The following is a 22,102-nucleotide window of genomic DNA, read 5'->3' as shown; positions in this document are numbered from 1 at the left end:
GGCTTTGGTTCTGGCTTTTAGCTCCCATGAAAGGTCCTGAACTGTCTGTGCTAGGGTGACAAGGAGGCTTGGATAGACAATTACCAGAGCTCTTCTCAGCCCCTGGCACAGCCAGGTTGCTAAGGAGACTTGGCCTCGGGATGGGCCCCAGCACTCGCCCCTTCCGGGGTTATTGTCTCCTCTCCCTGCCAAGACGCTCCGGTAGTGGCAGAGCCACTCTTTCAGTCACAATGCGCTCTACTTCGGCCTCTGGAAGCAGCAAATCCTGCCCTACATCTTCCCTCTGCCAATGTGCTCAGCGAGCAGCCTCTGTTCCGGCAGTTTTTCCATCCCTGCATCCCCAGGACCAGAGTGGTGGGATTGGATCTTCTGGTCTCCACTGATTGTGAAACTTGGTTTTTGGCCCATGTCACCTGTGTCCGTACTCCAACATCTTCATCTCACGCATTTGCATTGTGACTTTTTTGTTTCTCTCATCTGATTTTCCTGTGTTGGCTTCAGTTGGTCAGCCAGAAAAATTAGAGGAGATAAAGCCAAGGATGGGAGAGAAGTGAGGACAGGAGAAGTAGGAACCGCTGTCCAGAGGCCTAAGCTTCTTAAAGAGCTAATTCTCAGGACCTCCATGTGAAGCGTGTGGGCTCCAGTAGTCATTTCTAGGATAGTCCTTCCAGTCATTTCTCCATCATCTGTGGCAGGATGGGCTCCCACCTGTCTCCAGGTGTCTGCAGGGCTGGGAGCTTTCTGAGCAGCTTGCTCCATTGTGCCAGTTGTTAGGAAACTTGGAGTTTTCCAGCTTTCCTGGATTCTTTGCAGTTTTCCCTCTTGGGGTAAGGTTTTCTGAAGTTTTAACATTAACAGGCTAAATGACAGTTTCTTCTAAGCTGTTGGGCAGGTCTCTTTGTCAGTCGTCTTTTCAGATAGCGAGTCTGTTTGTCTATAGATAAGCAGAATTCTAAGCAGCAGAATTCAACCCCTGGGCACTTTTATGGTGGGGTAAAATCTAGATGCTTGTAGCCTTGAATATGATATTCCTCACGTGAGCAATCATTTCTGCTCTGCCTTTTGTAGATAATTGACTCCTCAAATGGGGATGTTTGTTCTTCGTTTTGTATCTAAGCTACGGATTGGAGAGAGCAAGCGGATGTCTGTTTGGTTCAATAACTTTCAGATCAATATACAGAATTTTTTTTTTAATTTTAAACATTTTAAAATATCCATTACATTTCAGTTGAACCAGGAAGGTGTGTTTAAGAAAGCAGGGCATATCTACGAAAAACCTTGTAGAGCTATATGTCGTTCACTAAGTAACTAATATTTATGTTAATAAAATTAGTATCTACTCTTTATGGTTTTTATGATGTAGTATTTAGTGTGTTTGAAGACAGCTAATCTTTGGAGTGGTTTCCTGTATTTTAGCATATGCTGTTGACTTGTTTTTGAAATGTGTTAGCACTGAGAGTGAAACACTAAAATTTCAGTGGTCAAGTAGCAACAATTTGTTTACTGAGGTTCTGATTCAATTCAATATTAATGAACAAGGGAAATATTGAAATCAGCAGGGCTACAGAGCTATAAGCTCGGTTACCAACTTGTTTTGCTTGAAAATATTGTTTGTCTGAGCTAAATAACTAGAGATACATGTGATCTGTATAGTTTAGCGATGGTTTTGATCATAATTATTAGGTTGTGTAAGGCAGATGATAAAATTAGTTTCACCAGTCTTTAAGTTTTTTTTTTTAAGGCAGCTCTGCCTCTTTTGCTAGTCTTCAGTAAAAAAAGAGAACATCATTTCCATCTAATACCACTCTAGACAGTTGAGTGCTGATATCTGCATACAAATGTAAGGCTTGTATTTGAAACGCTAAATAGTGATGTGAGATTTATGACTGTGGCTTTGACAGTACCTGTGCTTAAGCAGTGTCCTGCTATATGTGTGGTTTGCAGAGAAATATCAAAAGACAAGATAACATCCTGAAATTACTATTTCTGAGAAATGGTACTGTACAGAATTATAATTGCTTATTTGTGGTTAGTGGAAGTTTAGCCATATTTAGGGTTTCTTCCCCAATACAGAGTGTATTTATTGTGATATTGGACTCCAGGATTGTCATGAAATGCTGCTGTATTTGCGTCATGATGGTGCTGTTTGCCTGTGTGGGATGGGAAATCTCCCTTCTGCTGAGGTGGGGGAGCTGGTGGACGCTCATCATTACTCCATGTGTTGGAGGGCAACTAAAGTTTGTTTTTAACACGTTTACCCTTAGAGAAGAAATTTCACAAATGTCTTACCTATACATATGCATACACTTTTTTTTTTTTAAGGAATTTGGGACCAAGAATGTAAGAACTTTGCTTTTACTTCTTTGCTTTGCCTCTTCTGTTTCAGTAGAGGAAACGTTCGACAGTCATCAATAAGAGATTAAATCGTTGATGGCTGTCGGGATAAACTAAACACATTTCGTGTGTTGATGCTGGCATAGTAGGAACTTTTCCAAGATGTTTCAGGCCTCATTCTCTGGTTTGTTTAAGGGCAGAGAATAAGGTCACAAAGGAAATCAAACCCTGATGTGGAGAAATGAAACATGAGGCCTACTGACTTCTAAAAAACATTTAAAATAACGTTCTCTAAGGTTTCATTTTATACTGAAGGCAGCTGTAATAAGTTTTGGAAGATGGTGTAAGGTTTCTATTAAAGAGAGATTTTTACTTGCTGTTTTTGTACCCAAATGAAGGAGCGACGGAGATGGAATTAGAGCTTATTTAGTATAAGGTGAGAAACTAAAAGTTCTCTCCAGAACTGTAAAATAGTACTTTATATGTTCTACTGTAAGTTACAAATTAAAAAATGTTAAACTCTTCCTAGATCTTTGAAAATGACACACGTAGCCATGGAATAATTTAATAACTGCAACACAAATGCACTTTTGCCACAAGGAAAATAAGACTGCTGCTTTGTAGTACGCTGCCAGTGTAGCCTCAGTGAACAAATTCCCAGTAGATGTTTGCTGCATGCCAAAAATATTGGGCTGTGTAAAAGATCCCATTGTTCCACCGGCATCATTGTTTGCTATTACACTCGCAATGTTTGCTTGTGAAACAGTTTATTGGAAACTAGTATGTTTAAGGAGGAACGCTTGATTTGAAATTCAGTTGATTTGGCTCGTAATGTCAAAGCTTTTACAGTGTGCAGCCTCTAAAAATAAATATTTAGGTTTGCTGGTTTTCACTTATCTTCGAAAGAATTCCTGGAGCAGAGGAGAAGGGGCTGGGGCTGGGCAAGTGGGCGTTTCACTTCTAATCCATAGGTTGAAAGGATATGTAGGTGGGTATTTACTTTCTTGTAAGAGGAAGCGGAGAGAGTTAAGTTTGCATGGAGAAGGTGGTGAGTTCCCAGGTAGGCTGATAAAACTGCAGCTCTTTGAGGGTTTTCTGGAGGAAGGTGGCAGTGTCCATCCTGCTGACTGGATAATAAAGAAATTTGATAAGCAGGGCTGTCATTTAGCGGACTGTTTCTTACGTGATGTTTGAATGAAAAGTTTTTATGCTTTGCCCGCCTGTCCAGCAAGAAAAGCTCATGGTGGCCCTGGGAGCTGGGGAGCTGGGCTCGTGCCCTGCCCACCACCCAGGAGATTTCACCAGTTCGTAAATCAGGTTTAGTGAGGGTGATGGAAAGCTGTCGTAGCTGAGGGTGAGGCTCCCCTCAGTGCTTTGCCTAAAGTCTGTATATCTCATCCACAAAATCGGGCGGGGAATGCTGGCTGCAGTGACTCTCTGGGTACCTGGGTGATACGGGATGTGCTCGATGTGTTCCGTGGTGTAAGCTTGACCAAGCACACTGGATAAAGGCATAAGCAAGATTAAAAGCTCTGCTGACTCACATTAAATACACTGCAGTTTTCCAGAGAACTCCATATTTCCGTGTCCTGCTCAGAATAAGAACGAGCTGGTATTTTTGCTGTGTCTGGGTGAAGTAGAGAGCAGCTATCATGGTGGTTACTGGTCAGAGCCTTTTGAAGAGTCGAGTTGCCTGGGATTGTGCATCCTGCATGAGAAGTTTCAGTGCTGAGGCTTGTGCTGCTAGTTTTGAGACATTCCCTTTGGTTTATGTTAATACGTTAATCAGTTTTTAAAAATTAATCAATAATCTTTCTTTGTGGAGGTTTAGTCCAATTAGAATGTTTTAAAAACATGAGGTAGTTATTATGACAGCTCAACAAAAAAAAAAGGAAGATATTTTACTTAATTCTTGCTGAGTTGAACTATGAAAAATGCTTAAAAGTTTTTAAGCAGAGTTTCTCCCCTCCCCCCAAATAGCTGCTCTTTCTGTTACAAGTGTAGTGCTCCAGTCATCTCCTTTGAACTGTAGTTTTTGTTCTACGTTTTGGCTGCAGTGTTATTTCGGAGGAGTCAGCCAACAGGCTTACAGGGCTTTTTGGCTCGAGTTCACTTACAGTTTTCTTGGCAGCTCTGCTTATTTATGCATCTTTATTTCTCTTTCTCTCTTCCTCCTTCTCGCTTCCCTCCCTGCCTGAACAGAGCGGTCGCCGCACAGGCCCATCCTTCAAGCTGGCCTTCCAGCAAATGCCTCTGCAGTCGTTGGAGGGGACGTCGAGTTTGTCTGCAAAGTCTACAGCGATGCCCAGCCTCATATCCAGTGGATAAAACACGTAGAGAAGAATGGCAGTAAATATGGACCAGATGGACTGCCCTATCTTCAGGTTTTAAAGGTGAGGCTTTACAGATGCTGGTGATGGTGATGACTTCTTTAAAGTGTTGAATTTTATTTGATGTAAATCCAAGAGTGTTGAGATCTGAACTTTTTTTTTTTTAATATGGAAGTGTTTTTTACAAATGCAATAATGAGTTAGATAAACATTGATAGTCTAAATGCTAATTATGCAGCTTATAGACACTGTTTTGCTCTGTTTTACTTCCGTGAAGTTCTTTATCTCTGGATGTTTCAGGCATTATTTATTCAGAAAAAAAAGAAAACCCTCTAAGAGAACATAATTGACATTTTCATTGCGGTTGAGTGCATCCAAAACATACCCAGGAGAATCTATTCCATTTCTTTCCCATTTCTTCAGCCTCTTTTTTTCAAAGTAACCTGGCACCTGCTGCCAAAAGCTTATTGGCAGGATTGGTTTTTCTGGATACTGAGCCTACAGAGATGTCCATTTTTCGCCGGCGTGCTGTGGCGTATTGATGGTGTCATTCCTGCCGGCAGGCGTCCTGAGCAAGCCTGACCAGGGAAACTCCAAAGTTTTCCGAGCTGGGTGGGCATTGCCATAACTCAGCGTGTTGGCAGGCGGGACAGCCAGCTCTATACCATCTTCTTCCACGCAGCTGGTGTGCCAGCCCAGGTGCTTCTTCCCCTGATGCTGCTGATTTCTAACTCCTTGTATGATGCTTCGGATTAAAAAAAAAAAAAAAAAGCCAAAACCAAACAACAACAAAAAAAAACCCCAAACAACCCCCAAGCCCTCAATGTTTTGATGCTGATACCTGTATGAAGTGGAAGGCATATTCTTATGAGGTGTTGGTGGTGGGACCGTAGACAACTTGGTGTCCGTTTTGGGCAGCAGTGACATTGTTCTCCTGTGTTATTGGTCTATTCTAGCATTCGGGGATAAATAGTTCCAATGCTGAAGTGCTGACACTGTACAATGTGACAGAGGCGGACGCTGGAGAATATATTTGTAAGGTCTCCAATTATATAGGGGAGGCCAACCAGTCTGCCTGGCTCTCTGTTCTGCCGAGTATACAAGGTAACAACGTTTTTTAAAGCAAGCTGGATGTAGAAGCTGGAAAAAATGGTGCTTTGGGAGACTGCAGGCAGCTTGTAGGATAACTCTTTGGCCTTGTGGTATATGTGTAATCCTCCTTTGGTGATGCAACTGGTATTACACCAGCAGCCATGGAAAAATTCCCACAATATTCTGTGTGTGCCGTGAGCACTGGTTTCTGACGCTGATCTTCATTCTCTCTTGTGTTTGATGTCTTTGTGTCTGTGTTTACGTCCAGTTTTGTTGTTAATTCCGCATACTTTGCAGTTTACATGCAAGGTACTCCTTGAATAAGGTAATTGTGACCTAATTAGTGTATATTTATGTATATACATATGGGTATATATGTATGAAATGTTCACATAAGTACCCAGCGAAGCGTAAGTCAGGTCAGTTTAGTCACTTATAACTTCCCACGTCACCTGCGATGGCGCAGGGTGGGAAGGTTTTCCAGTTGCTATTCACCTGTTATTAACTGGGTAAGAACCCATCAATAACAGTAAGGACTGGCAACAATCCGGCTACAACTCCCAACTAAATTTACTTTAAAATGGTCTGGTAAAAAGATGTTTATTCCCTTATCGTGTATTTCAAAGTGACATTTTTGAATGGAACAGAGACAAAAAGCAGCAAACAATAATTTCTCTAAATCTCTGTCATAGAGACCTTGACACTGATGCCCTGCTGCGCCTGTCCTGGGACAGCTGGAAGGTTCCAGGTCTAAGATTTACTCTGTTTTTATGAGTTTGGGTAATCACTGATACGCTGATTGCTTTGGTGCATAATGACTTGTCAAACCAGATTTAGCAAGTCTGGAAGGAGACCAATTTAAAAAAAAAAAAAAACAAACAAAAAAACCCAAACAACTTCCAGAGTTTTTTTTCAGTCTCTAAGATTTAGAAAAATATCTTTTATTTCAGTTCTTTGAACTGTTGGGGTCCAGTTTTTCTCAACATCTCAGAGAGCCACAACTGAACAAGACCTGAGATACCTTCCACTGTGCTTCTAAGCAAACCGCCAAAGATTACCAGACTTCAGATTAAATGAGATTTGGCAACACTGTGCAATGCACAATATTTAAGTGTAGGGCAGTGGATGATGCAAGGACCACACAGTGCTTAAGACAGCTACTAAGTTCGGTCTTTTGGAGCAGAATTTGCCTTTTTTAAAAAAAAAATCCTTTCACATTATATTTTTATAGTAAATTCTTTCCTCTGAAACAGGTAACTACATGTGAGGAAGCTCACATTCTGTCCTACTTTGTTTTCTCTGTTTTTCTTTGAACTTTCTTGTGTTAAAAAAGAAGGAAAAAAAAAAAAGCGTTGTGGGTTAATTTTTCCATGTCATTTGATTGCATGCATGTTTAGGTGGTGAGTTTAGGTCTGGTGAAGGGTGTTGATTACTTTCTGAGGTGAGCTGGGACCTGTTGGTAAACGCCTTTTGGACGAGGGATTGTGGATGGGGAAGGAGCTTTGCATCTCTACACCTCTGCCTTTACAAAGTGCAAAGCCCTGGGGCTCCATCTCCCTATCCACAAGAATTCTCTCAATGTCTAGCTTTTTCTCTTGCTTCCCTCTTCTGTTTTTTTTTAGGCTGCCGGTGTTAACACTACGGACAAAGAAATTGAGGTTCTCTATATACGGAATGTAACTTTTGAGGATGCTGGGGAGTATACATGCTTGGCGGGTAATTCTATTGGGATATCCTTTCACACTGCATGGTTGACAGTTCTGCCAGGTATACACTGCTCTCTTTCTGTGGTTTTTCCTCTTTTTTTTTTTTTTTTTTTTTTTTTTTTTCTTCCCCCTTGTTGATTGCTGCAGAATTAGCACGGCTTCTGTCTCAGAAAAGGACTTTTACAATGATTCTTTTTTTTTTTTTTAACACAGTTATCTCAAGCCAGTGAATTGCCTTGTCACCTATTTGCAACTCCAAAAACCTAACAACAAAAAAGTGGGGAGAGGGGAAATGTCTACTGGACTCAATTGAAATATTTTCACATCTGTTAAACATTCATCAGAAATGCTAAGGAGCTACATTTCCTTAGCACTTCAATGAGATAACTGAAAATCTGCACATTAATCATTGTAAACTTTTTCACAAGGAGGAAATCCAAAGTTTCTTGTGAAGCTTTGGGACTAATTTGGCCATAATCATGTACTGGTTCGTCAAAATACCTGAGCTATTCAGTGTGCTTAAATTTGCTTTTACCTGTCATCAAAATCTGTTATGGAAATTGTAGTGCTAATGCCAATGGATCGTGTACAGAAGCAGTGCCTTTCATATCTTGGGAGTTGGCTCTGTGCATCTTTAAACATTTGCATGCTCTAAGAAAACAAGTAGTCATTTGCTTTTACTGCAAAGCATGTCTTGCTGTTCTGGGGTTGATGATGTTTCTGCCCTTAAACAAACATCAATGTGCTTTATTGCCTGAAAATTGCTATCAGCTGGTAGAAGATGTAACCATAGTTGGTTTTGACACGAGTCAAATTTTCTCATTTATAACTGTTGGCAGCTGCCTTAGGAGTTGCTTTGAAAAAACACGAACCACCTGAGGTTTGCTGGGTCATCTTGTGCTTACCATTTATTAATTGTTAATCCTAAGTGAAAGGTACAAAACCTGCATGTGCGTATTGCTGAGGTTCATATTACGGGAGCAAAATTTTCCCGCTTTCCGCAGATAATTTCTTACCCTTTATTAAAAAATATTGAACAAGGCACCTTTATTACATCTCACTCCTCCGTGAGCACAGAGCCTGTGTGGTCTGTCACCAAGCAGGCAAAGCAGTACTTGTGTAGAGCTCGCTTCTGCTAGCAGTGTTTGCATTTTGCAAGTGCTTGAACAGCATTATTTTAACCGATTTTCTTGAATGAAATATTTTTATAAGCCTAGAATGAGGCGCAAGAAAATTTCAGCTTGAACGTGCATTGCTTGCGGAGTGACCGCTGATTGCTGTGGAATGCTGTTTATCCGGGGGTTGGATCCCAGATAAGGGATTAGGGACAGTGTTTGCACATAGAACTGTCTTGAAGATAATTTCAAAATGGTTTCAGTCAGAGCAACAGCTATGTAGAGCCACTCCCACTAAAATCTAATCTCGTAGACTGGTAACCACTCGAAATATGCAGTCCTCACAAAAGAGGACTTGTTAATTAACATATTGCTAGCAATTTGGCTTTTGCTTGCGTTACGCTTTTTAATCCGGCTCTTCAAAGGACCACAGGGGAATTGGGCACCCAGCATGAAGCACAGCGAGTTAGGCAGCTGGGTCCTTGAAACACTCTTGAAATACCGAACCTGAATTCAGAAACGTAATGAGGGACCGATTCATCCTGCTTTCCCTCTGTATTTTGAGATCTCAGTGAAAATTTTGGATAAACAGGCAATGCAGACTCAAGCCCAAATGTCTATTGCTGAATTTAGTCACTTTTCTTGTAGGCTAGCTAGTTCAGTATTTTATCTTCAGAGGTGTCTTTATGTGATTAAAAAGAATGAAGTTTGAAGTTTGACTTGAGCAACAAAATGAACCTGAGCCTAGTTTGAACAATTCACTTTACTTTCCCTTAAAATTGTACTTGTCCATCCAATATTTCAATGTATATATATCTACCACTCTAGGCAGACACATGTGTATGTCTATATACGTATACATAGATGCACAAGCTCGCACTCAGTGGCAAGCTGAGAAGTCAAAGCAGTGATCTAGAAAGAGGAATTGCTCTGATTGCAAGGTGGCCTAAACATTCACAGTATTCTGTCTGTCACCCAGTCACTGCGAGAATTGCTGATATTTTACCGTTTCATGTTGTTCCAAGCGCTGTGCTGAACTATGCTTGTACCACGTGCTAACTCTGTGGCATGATTGTTCCCTCCTAAAAACTTCCAATCCAGCTCCTGAGAAAGAGAAAGAATACCCGACGTCTCCAGACTACCTGGAAATAGCAATTTACTGCATAGGGGTCTTCTTGATTGCCTGCATGGTGCTGACAGTCATCCTGTGTCGCATGAAGAACACCACCAAGAAGCCCGATTTCAGCAGCCAGCCCGCCGTCCATAAGCTGACAAAGCGAATCCCTCTGCGCAGACAGGTAACAGAAAGTAGATAAAGAGTTTCAAAAATCTTTTTACCAAACAATGAAGCCAGCACATCCTTCTGATGGAAGCTTTGAAAAGGGGAATAAACAAGAATTAAACCAAATTGCGGTAGGGGTGGGATTTAATCTGGCGCCTAGGAGAGTGGCGAGGGAAGAAAGTACATCTTAGTGCAGCAACGTGTGTCTCAAGGCAAGGAAATCAGGGCAAGGATGTTAGAGGAGAAATGTAAAAAAATGGAATATGTTCTGTATTAGCAGTCTATAGATGGAAAAAAATGTATTTAGAGTATTTTGGGGCCTGATCCCACAGCTCATTGAAGTCAATGGAAAAAGTTTTACTGACTGAATGGACTTTTGGAACAGAATCCTATTTAATTGTGTATTTATAATGTTTCTAAGGTGACTATTATTGTAGTAACTAGGTACCAGATACGGAGAGGTATTTTTTAGAAAGAATTTTGAAGACTGAAGGGAGGGAATTTCATAGCCAAGTGTCCAGAAACCACCTCAAAATAGAAAAAAAGACTGTAATAAAGTAAAAATAGGGAAGATACTAAATCAGATCTCAGATAGTTTGAGAGATGCTTTTGAGTGAGGAACAAAAGCAAATGTCAGATTTAAAATGCACACAACAGCCTTGAATGTAATATATTTTACAATTCCTTGTCGCTGGCAATGAGTGTTTCTGGAGAGGGCAGTACCGCGAGGAACAAACCAGTTAAACGAGTAGCAGGACTTTGGCTTTGTCAGACCATCACTTGCCAAAACAGCTTCCATTCCCACATACTGTCCTCTCCTGAAAGACTTGTTTCTTTTGAAGCTGGAGTTTAATATGTTTTGATTTTCTTGCAGCAGGTCTTCAGGATAGACCTCTGAACCCACCAAATCCACCTCCAGGTTTCAGACCTGTGAGGTGGAGGGGTGCTGGCACCTGAGGCTGTGGTTCACCTCATTATTCAAAACAGAGACCATTTCTAGGGGGTTGAATCCAGGCTCTGGTCAGGGGTTTGGATCTGAGGGTTTAGTTCAAGTCCGTCTGCGCCATGAATAGGTTGTGCAGAATTTCTGGAGATTGTTTTTACAGCCTATCTTGAATATTATCGCTGTCAGAGTAATACATGTGCCTTAAAAATAGTTCTGCAGTGTGGGTAAGTGTTTGAAATTTAGATGCATGAACTCACAGAGTTAGGGAGGAGCTTGATTTGGGGATTTTGAATAGTATTACCTTTTTCTGAACTCTTGTTCCACAGTTTCTGAATCTCCTTGGTTAAAAATACTACAGAGTAGTAATGCTTTAGCCATCTTCCTCTAAAGTGCAGTATTTTACAAAATCTTGAGGTGGGGGACATGAACTTTCCCAATCTGAAAAATATTTAGTTTGGTTTATGAGCAAAAATATTAATTCTTATTTTTTCTTACTTTCTTTGCCACTTTCTGGGTGGTTTTTTTATTTATTTTTTTTTTTGTAATTTTATGGTTTTACTCATTTGCTTGGAAATCACTGGGAAGAGGAAGGACTTTTGGCTCTGAGTGTAGCAAAAAGAATGATGAGAAGCCCTCAGCTCAATTCACACATCTCTATGGCTAAAAATCCATGGAGCTTTCTGAACAAAGAAGGCTTTTTGAGTGTTGTATACTAAACCAGAGATACATATCGGCTGCTTAGACAAAAGACATTTATTAGATTTCTGCCTGAATATAAAAGCATCATAATGACTCAGAGATAGGTTGACGACATTAAAAAATACCTAAGGTTTGGTGTGAGCTCAGTTGTGTCAGTTGGAAATGGTTCCTCAGGGGCAGAGTGTTATTTCATTGTGTGTGACGGCAGTGCCAACCGCTGCCCTCAGTTTAGTTATTTATCATTAAATGATGCAATATGGACCTTCTCCAAAGCTATTGTTTTCACAGAGGAAAAAAAATCTCCCTCTTACAACATGCTTGTTAGACAGGGTTTTATTGGTTTATTTTGGTTCTTTGTTTTCTTAGCAAAAACAGCATTTTGCTTTTAAAAGTGGGAATAATTTTTTGAAAAGCAGCGTATGTTTGAAAGTGCAAATCCTTTTTCAACCCCTAAGCAGAAATTCCACTACTCTCCCTTCTCCTGAGCACTTTTTTGTGTTAACAGGAGCTTCTCATTGAAGGGCTCTCTGCTTTCATATCTTCTTAGAGGAAAATACAACTACTAAAGCATTAAAAGAAATCTGTGTTTCTGTTTTGATGATTTCACTGGTCATGTCACTAATTCTTTGTATTAGCTTGGAGAGGCAGGGTGAGACAAGCGGTCCCCAAAGACTTGTTCATCAGCAGTGAAGTTTCAGTAGTTTTTCGGTTAGCATCATCTTGGTTTCTCCAGCTGCAGAATTTTTTTAGCTTCTGCATCTTTTAAAGCTGGTTTTGGACATCAGAATTGTTCTCACAAATCAAGAATTAAAAAAATAAGTCGAGATGTTTTATTTAATGGGTCTACATTTCTGGATTATTAAACTGTTTGTTTTGTTGTACTGCCAGGCTTACACTTTTTTTTTTGTTGTTGGTTTTTTTTTCAGTTTATTTATATTTCAGAAGATTGTATTTAAAGCTTGGTGGGGTTTTGTCAGTAAACTTCTATTTATCTGTTGATCACAGAAGGTTCTCCCTTGCCTTTGCAGGGGAGGAATAGAAAAAGTGGCCGAGTTGAAAGGATGGATGAGAGCAAGCAGGGGAGATGCTTGTGGCAGGTAGATGGTGTGAGCTGCGCAGAGATCGGGGGCTGGGTGATGGGGTTTGTTGGAATTCCAGAGAAATGAGGCCATAGATTGGGAAATTCTTGATATTGTTTTCTAAGTTCTCTGCTGCTGGGTCAAGCTCCCTAAGGATCCGGATGTGAAAATAATCCAGGTTCACAAAGAGGTGTTTGCAAGACTGTGATGCCATCTTGTCTACGTGGGATAAGAGGCTTGCTGAGTAACATGTGGTTTGGTTTGTGGGCCGGGATTCTCGTGCACTATTTAGTCTGAGCTACTACAGGATTTTATCATTCCCCACATGCAGGCATTTTTTCCCTGCCAGAATGTGGTTCTCTTCACATTCATAGGAAGGGTCATGATGAAGTCAGGAATTATCAGTTCCCTCCCCCTGCAATCCTCGGCCTCACTGGGATCTGGTTCTTGGTTTTCGAAATAGAAACTGCTTACGGGGAAATCCAGCAAGCAGTTGATTTTTTTTTTTTTTTTATATATATATAAAAGCAGAGAGGAACATTAGCCATGTTCTGCATACAAGTACCAGCTTGTGGAGGGGGGGAGGGGAAGAAGTGTTTGTAGGATTGAACATCACAAGCCAATTTGCAGTAGAGGATTTGGGTGACAGGTTCAGTAACCAAAAGGTAAAGAGTAGCTTTCAATAAGATAACACATCTATTTGGTAGAACTTCTTTTAACAAATTCAGACTTAATAGAAGGAAATTGTTTTTACAGAGGGTGGTGCAGCCCTGGAACAGGTTGCTCAGAGAGGTGGTGGATGCCCCATTCCTGGAAACATTCAAGGCCAGGTTGGACGGGGCTCTGAGCAGCCTGATGTGGTTGAAGATGTCCCTGCTTCTTGCAAGGGAGTTGGACTGGATGGACTTTAAAGGTCCCTTCCAACCCAAACTATTCTATGATTCTATGATAAATAAATTATAATTGAAACAGGCAAAAAGACAGTCCCATCTCTTGTGATTTGCCCAGTCAAAGTCAAGTACCAGTATTTGTCATCACTAGAGCCTTTCTTTAGTGCTATCACAGTTAATCTGTCAAATTTGGATCCCCTCAGCTTGGGTGTATATACATGTCTTAAATAGGGAGCAATGATTTCTTATGCTTAGCATTTTAAGTACATTCCTATTAATTTGTATCTACTGTCCTTGTTGAGTCTAATCCTTCATAAAGATATAATGAGTGCATTTGTGATGAACAAAGAGTGACTCTTTTGAAGTAAGGCTTAAGCTCGCCCAACAAAGTAGCTAATTCAAAATGGTGGTGGCAGCTGGAACCAGAAAAAAAGGAAAGTAATCTGGAACAAGTAAAGTAACAGAGTATTTCTCATAGTATTGAGCTGTATAAATATCATTCATTTTAAGGAATAGACTCTGAAATATAAAGATTAATACACAACTGTCAGTAGGATATGTTGCAAGCAATTTACCGTAATACCTATTTCAGTTTCTTGCTTTATCCTTGGATTTCTCTATGTGGCAGCCATTGACTTGCCTAGTGATACTCATCTGCTATTTTATTGTTGTGTAAGTGTTTCAAAAGGAGTGCTTTTCATGAAAGGGTAGTGTGTGTGTTTTAAATCTCAGTGCTTAACATTAGGAATCCTCAGTTTCATGTAGGGCATTTAACTTTATATTTTCCTAGATCCAGTCGCTCAGATGGACTGTTTCTATCACAGCTAATAGCATTACTTACTAATTATATTTACATACATATATGCATATGACTTCAAATTAACTTTTATAGCAGAGCCTTCAAAAAGACTGGCAATTATAGGAAATCACTGCATGGCTGCTAAAATCTCACAGCATGAGTGCCAGAACTGACAGCTCTAGGCTTCGGGACATGTTGTAAATCATCAGTGGAGGAAAACACCCTTCATAATCAATTACAGACAATTACACAGTGCTCTGCAGCTGATTTTGCCACATGGCATGTAAAGATTCCAGCAAAGATTTGTTTGTTTTAAATGCTCCACTGCTTAGAAATGCTTATAAAGCATTATCTCAGAGCTGATTAAATACAGCGTGTTGGCCGAAGGAAAAATATGTTGTTAAAATGGGAATATAATCATGCATTGGTGCGTGAGATTTGGACACAGTGGGCTTTTCTTCTGAAGTACAGATATAGAGCTAAAGAGCTGTCTGAGGCTGGTACTTTTCTTGGTTCTAGCCTCCTATAAGAAGAAAGGAAGCACTCAAAGAATATCTTTGTGGTGGAGGTCTACTTTCTTGTTGAGGTTAACATATGCCACAGTAGTTCTTTCAGTGTTCTGCTCAAGTCAAGCTGACTTCTGCCTCCCTTGTTTTAATTAAGCACTCAAAATGCCTCCTTACTCTAGTGTCATCACTTCAAACAGATGTCACCCACACACTGAATAGACCTTGAAGATGTCTAGTTGAAGATGTCCCTGCTCCTTGCAGGGGGGTTGGTCTTTAAAGGTCCCTTCCAACCCAAACCATTCTATGATTCTCTAATTTACCTACATCAGGTGCCCTTCCTTGCTCCTCTGAGAAGCATGTGTTGGTGAGCTGGGTGATTGCCCAAGAAGTTTGTACATTTTGACTAGATGTCCAGCTGTTCCTTCGTGGCACCTGGTAAAGCCAAAAGTGGCCCTGGAGTCTGTGTATTGGCTGTGTACAATTACAAGTTTACTGCACAAACTCAGTATGGCCTCAGTGTGTCCTATGCACTTGGAATCTTTGCATAACTGAAAGCAAAACGAGCATCCACATACTTGAAGGCAACTCCACACGCTGAAATGTGGGGTTCATGGCAGGAGTGTCACTGGTTCTTGAACCTGCGTGGTAAGGGGCTGGAGAGCAGTGCTGCAAGTAGCAAGCTGGAAAAAGGCTTTTTATATGCTGTTACTTAAATGTATACATGTAGATTAAAGTTGACCAAGTCTACTGACCTTGGAGAAGGTAGGGTTTTCCTCATTGTTTTATAGTGCACTCTAAGGCAATGAAAAAAGATACTTAAGGGATGAGTTCAAAGGTTAATTCTTTACTATTGCAGATGAGGTGAAAGGCCATTTTGAAACAGAAAATCTCCTCCAGCCACAGGCCAACCTGGGTTGGCTTCATCTTTTCTGGAGCAGATTTTTATAGCCCTTGAGCTCCTGTAACTCTTTGTACAGCTCCAGTTAATCAATCAGAAGCATATTCTCTGGGAATGCAGTCCATTTTTCTTCTCTGAGACACTGAGTAGTTCTCTGGATTTCCCATCATTCCTGTCCACATTAGTGCACTTTGGTTACCTGCAGCATCTCCGGCCAATCATCCAGTTATGCGTGAAGTAAACATGTGCGATAGTGTTAAAAGGAAAACTGGCAGAGTCTTTCATCTGTTTTTTCTATCCATTATTACTGTTTAACTTCTCTGTTTGAAATGCATCACCAGAGTATTTCGGTTTATTGCAAGTTTACATTTATAGGTTTTAACCGTGCTGAGACTGCTGAATTGTGTGTGTAAGAGCTAGTGAAAATATGAAACTCTGGCAGAGATCTGAATAGTGCCTAATACAAATAATGTATTTATGCAGAAAAACACCTCAGAGTGTTTTGGGCCATTTCTGATATGTAAGAGGTATCATCTAAATTTTGCAGCTTCACTTCCATGCCTGCCTGATGCCCCATTGACACCAGGTTTGCTTATGTAAAGTGCTACCAGGCTACAATTTGTTCTAGAGGCCTTATAACTAGATTGTTAAAAGTAATTATAAGCAAACAGATCCTAATAGCATTACAGTGCAAATCAGCGACACACAGTGATATGAACACAAAATCCTCTTGTCTCTATTACACCTGATGACTATAATGACAAAGGAAGAGAAGAGAAAGTAAAGGCAGTGTTAGTAAATAAATAAATATATAAAGAAATCAGGACTTGAATAAAGTCAGACAGAAATAAGAGAAATTAAATTCAGGAGGAGTTGCCACATTGTTTGTGGAGATCTACACATTTCTTATTCCTGAGCTAGTTTGTTTCATGAGGCATTAGTTTTAAACTCTAGTGAAATAATAATGAAAATTAACAGAAAAAATAAGTAAAAGTCTGATTCCAGCCTGGATTCTCTTGCTGACCTGCCATGCAGCTCTGAGTGAGCATTTCAGCTGCAGCAGATGTGTTCCCCTCTAGGCTGGGCATAGCAGCATCTCTCTCTTCAGTATTCACGTACTGGTTTATTTAGAGCTACGTACTCTGCCTTACTAGTAGTTTCCTCTTTGTATCCCAAGTGGTCACCATATTTATTAGCCTAGAGGAATGTGCCAGGTACTTATATTTGCTGAATGTAAATCTTAACATGAACAATGATGGGATGGACAAGGGGGAAAGCAGTCCACCACTCTTCTGTGAATGGTAGTCTTATTTGTGCAGTTACTCTCTTGTTCCATAGATACCACATCTCGCATGCAGAAGCTGAAGCTTCTGAACATCTTTCTGGTTTTAATCTCTGGTCTTGGGAAAAATGTGTCAAGAAGCCAAGTCCACTTGATGAGATGGCTTTGAGGATGTTGACCTGCAAAAAAACACCTCAAACAAAACAGGTTGTCAGAGTCATGATGAGGAATTCATTTGAGAGCCTTAGCCTTGTCTTGTCAAAATACGTTGTGTGAGAGCATGACATAGTTGCAAAAGCCTTTCAGACCCATTCTGAGGAGCCTGAGTCATTTCGTGGGCTGAGACGTTGTAATTGTCAATTGGACTTGAAATAAGGGAGCACTGAGTTGTGCTTATCAGGTGTAATAGAGACAAGAGGATTTTGTGTTCATATCACTGTGTGTCGCTGATTTGCACTCTAATGCTATTAGGATCTGTTTGCTTATAATTACTTTTAACAATCTAGTTATAAGGCCTCTAGAACAAATTGTAGCCTGGTAGCACTTTACATAAGCAAACCTGGTGTCAAAGTTGACACCAGGTGATGAGGACGAAGGTCAAGAGTGGTAGTTATTCCGATGCTGTAGGCTTCCAGCTTGGGCAGGGTCCCAACGATGCTGGCCAAGAAGAACGTCCTGCCACCTGATGTGAGGACAGGTACCAGCAATGGCATTGCGAGACAACCTTCGTCCCGCCTTGGCCACCGGATTTGTGCTTGGTCAAGACTTGTCATGGCCTGAAGAGAGAAGGAGGATTCACACTTAAAGGAGGGGACGGAGTTGGCAATACAAACATTTTTCTTTTGTGTTCGTATTGACTTGAAACCCTTGAGGTCGACAGACAGCAGGCTGTTGCTTGCAGATTTGAAGAAAGAGCCATGTGGAAGATACACCATTCACCCCAAAACAAGATGTGTTACATGGATGGGAATAGCTGCCTCCTTTTTCAAAGCAGTCATCATTAAGTACCTTTGGTGCTCTAAGGAAAATGTGGTGTTGTTGAGGCCAATGAAAAATCATACTCCAAAGTTAATTACATTTCAAAGCATTGGACATCATAAGTTATTTTTATGAGCTCTTCTCTGCATTGCCTGCAGAATTTTTAATTCTGAATGTAGTTGACTGAAAACTTAAGTATCCCTCAATTCTTGTGATAGCTTTTTGATGCTTTCAGTATTGAATGCTTAGAAAATATGTGAGAGAATCCAGCATTTCCTACACAATAACAAACATGCATGTGATCTTCATCATTGGCGCTGATGAAAAGTACGTGAGCACCTCCAAAAATACTATTTTTCAGTTAAAAATTGAAAATTTCAACTTAATAGTAACACCAAAAACCAGTAAATTGTGTGCTGATTTGTGAAAAGAAGAGGTGACGTGGGTAGGTAGAAGTGAGTGGAAGAAGAGAGCTTATTGGTAACGTCTGCTCGCAGTGTAAGCTGCCCACTTAGGTATCTGAAGGTGGTGATATAAATACTCTCAGTTGATTAAAAAAATATTAATTTGATAAACAAAAAGAGGGAAAAGTTTATTTATCTTTTAAGTGAATGTATTTAAAACTTATATAGTTTTTGCCCTACGGGACAGACTTACAGCCTTGGCAGCCATTAGAGTCAGTATTGTGCTTACAAGGGAGGGTAAATGCGTGAAAACAGTGCCCGAGAAACAAAACTGTTAGCCACTTCCTAACACCACTGTTCTGAGCTGGCTCAGTTATCAGGTACTGCTGTTTTTCAGATATTGGGTCAAGATTACATCTCCTCCTTTTTTCTTCTTGCATCTTGTATTGCAACAACAGGTGTCGGCCGACTCGAGCTCCTCCATGAATTCCAACACGCCTCTGGTGAGGATAACTACTCGCCTCTCCTCGACTGCCGATGCCCCCATGCTGGCAGGAGTCTCGGAATATGAATTGCCAGAAGACCCAAAATGGGAGTTTCCAAGAGATAAGTACGTAGCTCGTTTTTCTTAACACTACCTACACATGTCTGAAAAACATGACGCAGCGTGAGAGGAAACATCTTCCCCAGTGTCTGCCAGAGTTTCTTTAGTTAAAAGAAAATCTCAATTACCTGAACCTCCTCTGAAGATCAAGATCCAATTCAATTATCTGAAATCAGTGGGTTTTTTTAAATAGAAGCTGAATTTTCTCTGCTTGGCATTCTGATTTTATTTTCAGATTTCTGGTAGGTTTTCAGATGCCCTGCTGAAATGTAGCTCCTTTGTTACGAAAGGAGCAAATCTGACATGTTATTTCAAAATATATAGATTTAGACTGCAAGAGATGTCCACATACAAGCATTGTTGAAGGGCAGTTGAGATTTCCCTGCGCAATACCTCTGTATATTAAACGATGTTTCTTAGTTCACATATGAGACTTAACTGTTTAATATTTATAAAATAGCTAATAAAATATCATGCAGGAGATAGAGAAAGTCTAAAATACGGGATTAGACAGTATTTTCTTTCTGCCAGGACCTGCTGGGTAAGATTTTATCTTGATTATGTATTAGGCTGTATTAGTGGAGATGATGGTTTTTGATTTAATGGGACATTTTGCATATTGTGTATATTTCTGTACAACTTCTGTGGCTTAAAAGGATTAGGTTTCAAGCAGAGCATACTGAATTTTGGTGTATGCAAATTCATATAGTTACATAATATTTCTTCAAAGTCTGTTGGCTAGCATGCAAAATGAGCTGCTGAATAATCTAATTAAAGCTGTAACCATATTTCTTAATCTAAAAGACATGTAAAAGGGAGATAATATTAACACAGGTAGAACTATGATTATATAGTAAAGTTAGTACTAACTTTAAGAAGTCTTTAGGTGGCTTTGAGAAAAATAACACCTTTTATCCTGAACAGTTCTCTTTCAAAGTTCAGCGTTGTAACTTTTGGATAGAAGAGCTGTAATTTTGAACCTTCTGACAACTGTTCTGGAAATTATTTTAATGATGTAGCTGAAAACTAGTGCAAAATGCTGTAATTGCCACCTGCAGCATTCTAGTCAACAGTGAGGGCCTGTATATGTACTTCTGTCAGCCCATGCCCTGGGGGGATACACTAAATGTGGAAAATTTTAGTGTGCTAAACATTTAAAACCAGCATTCAGCACAAATGTAGGTGGAGCAGATCTGCAATGAAAGGAGGCTATTTAGAGGCAGTTTATTAGGTTGGGGGGCAGGAGGCACACAATGAGGGGTTTGTTACTTTAGTCCTAACAGGGCAATAGCACATAAATTAACCAGTTTCCAATGCAAATGTTTGTTCTCTGCCAAGATTCTAAATTCAATTTTAGTTCTGGAGAAAATGCAGGATGACCTCAGCATAGCACATGCTGCCCTTCAGTCTTTGCACCTTTTTAAACTCGCGTTTGCTTTAGAAACCAATCCAAAACAGCTTGAGGCTTTCTCGCCGAGGCAGAGACCGCGTTTGACGAGGAGACTGTGGGCTGTCCGTGGGAGGAGGCACCTCTCACTTCTGTCTTGCGCCTGAGCAGATAAGCGGGGTTTCCAAATCACTTAGCCCTGGTCTGTCACTCTTCTGTTGATGGTATGATGGCCTCTCCCTGTATTTCACGGGGGAAGACAGAAGTCCATGCTTTTCAGAATGAGTCCCTTCATATTTCTGTGAATTTGCTTTTGGCCATGGAAAGCTAAAACCTTAAGAACTCTGTTATGAAGATGCTTTTCTGGATCTGGCCTCCACACTGGATAACGCTAACAGCATCAAACTTGCTGAGCACCCTCCCTGATTTCTGTGTGGCACTGCTTCTGGATGTTAGATGATCTTCTCTGTGAGTAACGGAGCCTGAATCTTGCCCTTAAGCACTTAGGCTGGAACCAACAAGATTCTACCCAGAGGCTTTGAAGTTTCTTTTTTATTTTCTCTTCATCCGCATGAAGTTGAGATCAACATCTCTCTACAAAATGCCTTTTGCATAACCCGCTTAATGACTGCTCTTTTTAAAAAGTTTCTTGCATTGATACCGTGATTAGAACAGAGTTTCAGTTTCCCCCAGCCTCTGCCTCCCACTCTGCGAGCAGAGCCTGGGTGTTGCAGACATGAGGCATCTTCTGTTACCCTCGCACATGGCTTTGTGGCAGCAAAGAGCCCAAAGCCAAGAAGCAGCCGCTGGGCTAGACCCAGCTGTGGGCAAATAAAGCGTCCTGTCTCGCCCCTTAAAGGATCAAAGCACTGGGGGAACGTGTGAGGATGTCGGAAGAGTGATCTTGCTGTCTGGGAGGAGGCCGTGGAGAAGATGTCTTGTAGGGGATGTTAAGATCTGCCAAGTGCTTTGTCCCGCAGAGGTGCTGCCTTTGTGCTGCCGCTCGTGCGGGCTGTGGGGGGAGAGCGTGGCCGCTGTGTGAGCCGCACTGGGACTTGCAGCAGAAGAGTGGAGCTGGCGGCCGCGGCAGCTCCTGGCAGCCGTTCAAGGCCTGCGAGCATCGTGGGCGCCTTTACCCGGGCTCTCGCTGCAGTAACCTCTCCAGAGCGCTCGCCGGCCTCTTTTCCCTTCCCCTTCTCCCGCCTTCATCCTCCCTCCTCTTCCCCGCAAGAAGGCAGCTGTGACCACCTCATTAGCCCCACGAAAGAGAAATGGGTGTGATAATTACCCACAGCAGTGCCCAAATATGATTTCTGCTGACTTGCTGTCCTTGTCCTGGCCAATCCCTTCAGCACACCGTTTCCCTTCAGCAAATGTCCACACGGCCCGTGTCCCCAAACAGAAAGCAAGAATATGAATATTGAGCTAAAATTAAGCTGCCTCAGAGCATATTTGACTTGCCTTTCTGTTTGCACTGTGCCATTGTATCACAGGAGTTAATAATATTTAAAACATCCCCCTGCTCTTGATACCAACCTTTACTACAAAAATCGTCAGCTGCCTGAAAGCCACCACGTGGCAACACACACAAAGAAACTTTTCTTTCATCTCCTTGCAGTTAAGGTGAAGACGATGACGACCGGCTGTCTTACAATGACAGGAACAGCTTGTGTGTTGCTGGCTGCTCCTCAATTTCAGCTGCAGCCTGATGCTTTTTGAAAGCTCGGCCCCTCCGTGCTGTGTCTCGCCGCTAGCCATCGAGTACAGC

The 22,102-nt window shown here is 41.1% G+C and overlaps 1 protein-coding gene across 6 annotated transcripts in view; it reads left to right on the top strand.

Annotated features, from left to right (window-relative positions):
- FGFR2 (fibroblast growth factor receptor 2) overlaps positions 1–22,102 on the top strand; it is an 83,752-nt gene that overhangs the window by 46,873 nt on the left and 14,777 nt on the right. For 3 of the 6 annotated variants that reach the window (XM_086751826.1, XM_086751824.1, XM_086751822.1), the window contains 4 exons: positions 4,537–4,727; positions 7,379–7,523; positions 9,679–9,875; positions 18,802–18,953. In XM_086751826.1, coding sequence (XP_086607952.1) covers positions 4,537–4,727; positions 7,379–7,523; positions 9,679–9,875; positions 18,802–18,953 — 685 coding nt within the window. Of the gene's footprint in view, positions 1–4,536; positions 4,728–5,620; positions 5,769–7,378; positions 7,524–9,678; positions 9,876–18,801; positions 18,954–22,102 lie in introns of all 6 variants that reach the window. The other 3 variants (XM_086751825.1, XM_086751823.1, XM_086751821.1) reach the window with 1 other exon arrangement.

This window comes from Chlamydotis macqueenii, chromosome 7, assembly GCF_036417535.1.
Source record: "Chlamydotis macqueenii isolate bChlMac1 chromosome 7, bChlMac1.mat, whole genome shotgun sequence".
Lineage (NCBI taxonomy): Eukaryota > Metazoa > Chordata > Aves > Otidiformes > Otididae > Chlamydotis > Chlamydotis macqueenii.
Note: the sequence above shows the minus strand (reverse complement) of the source record. Positions and strands in the feature narration are given on the sequence as shown.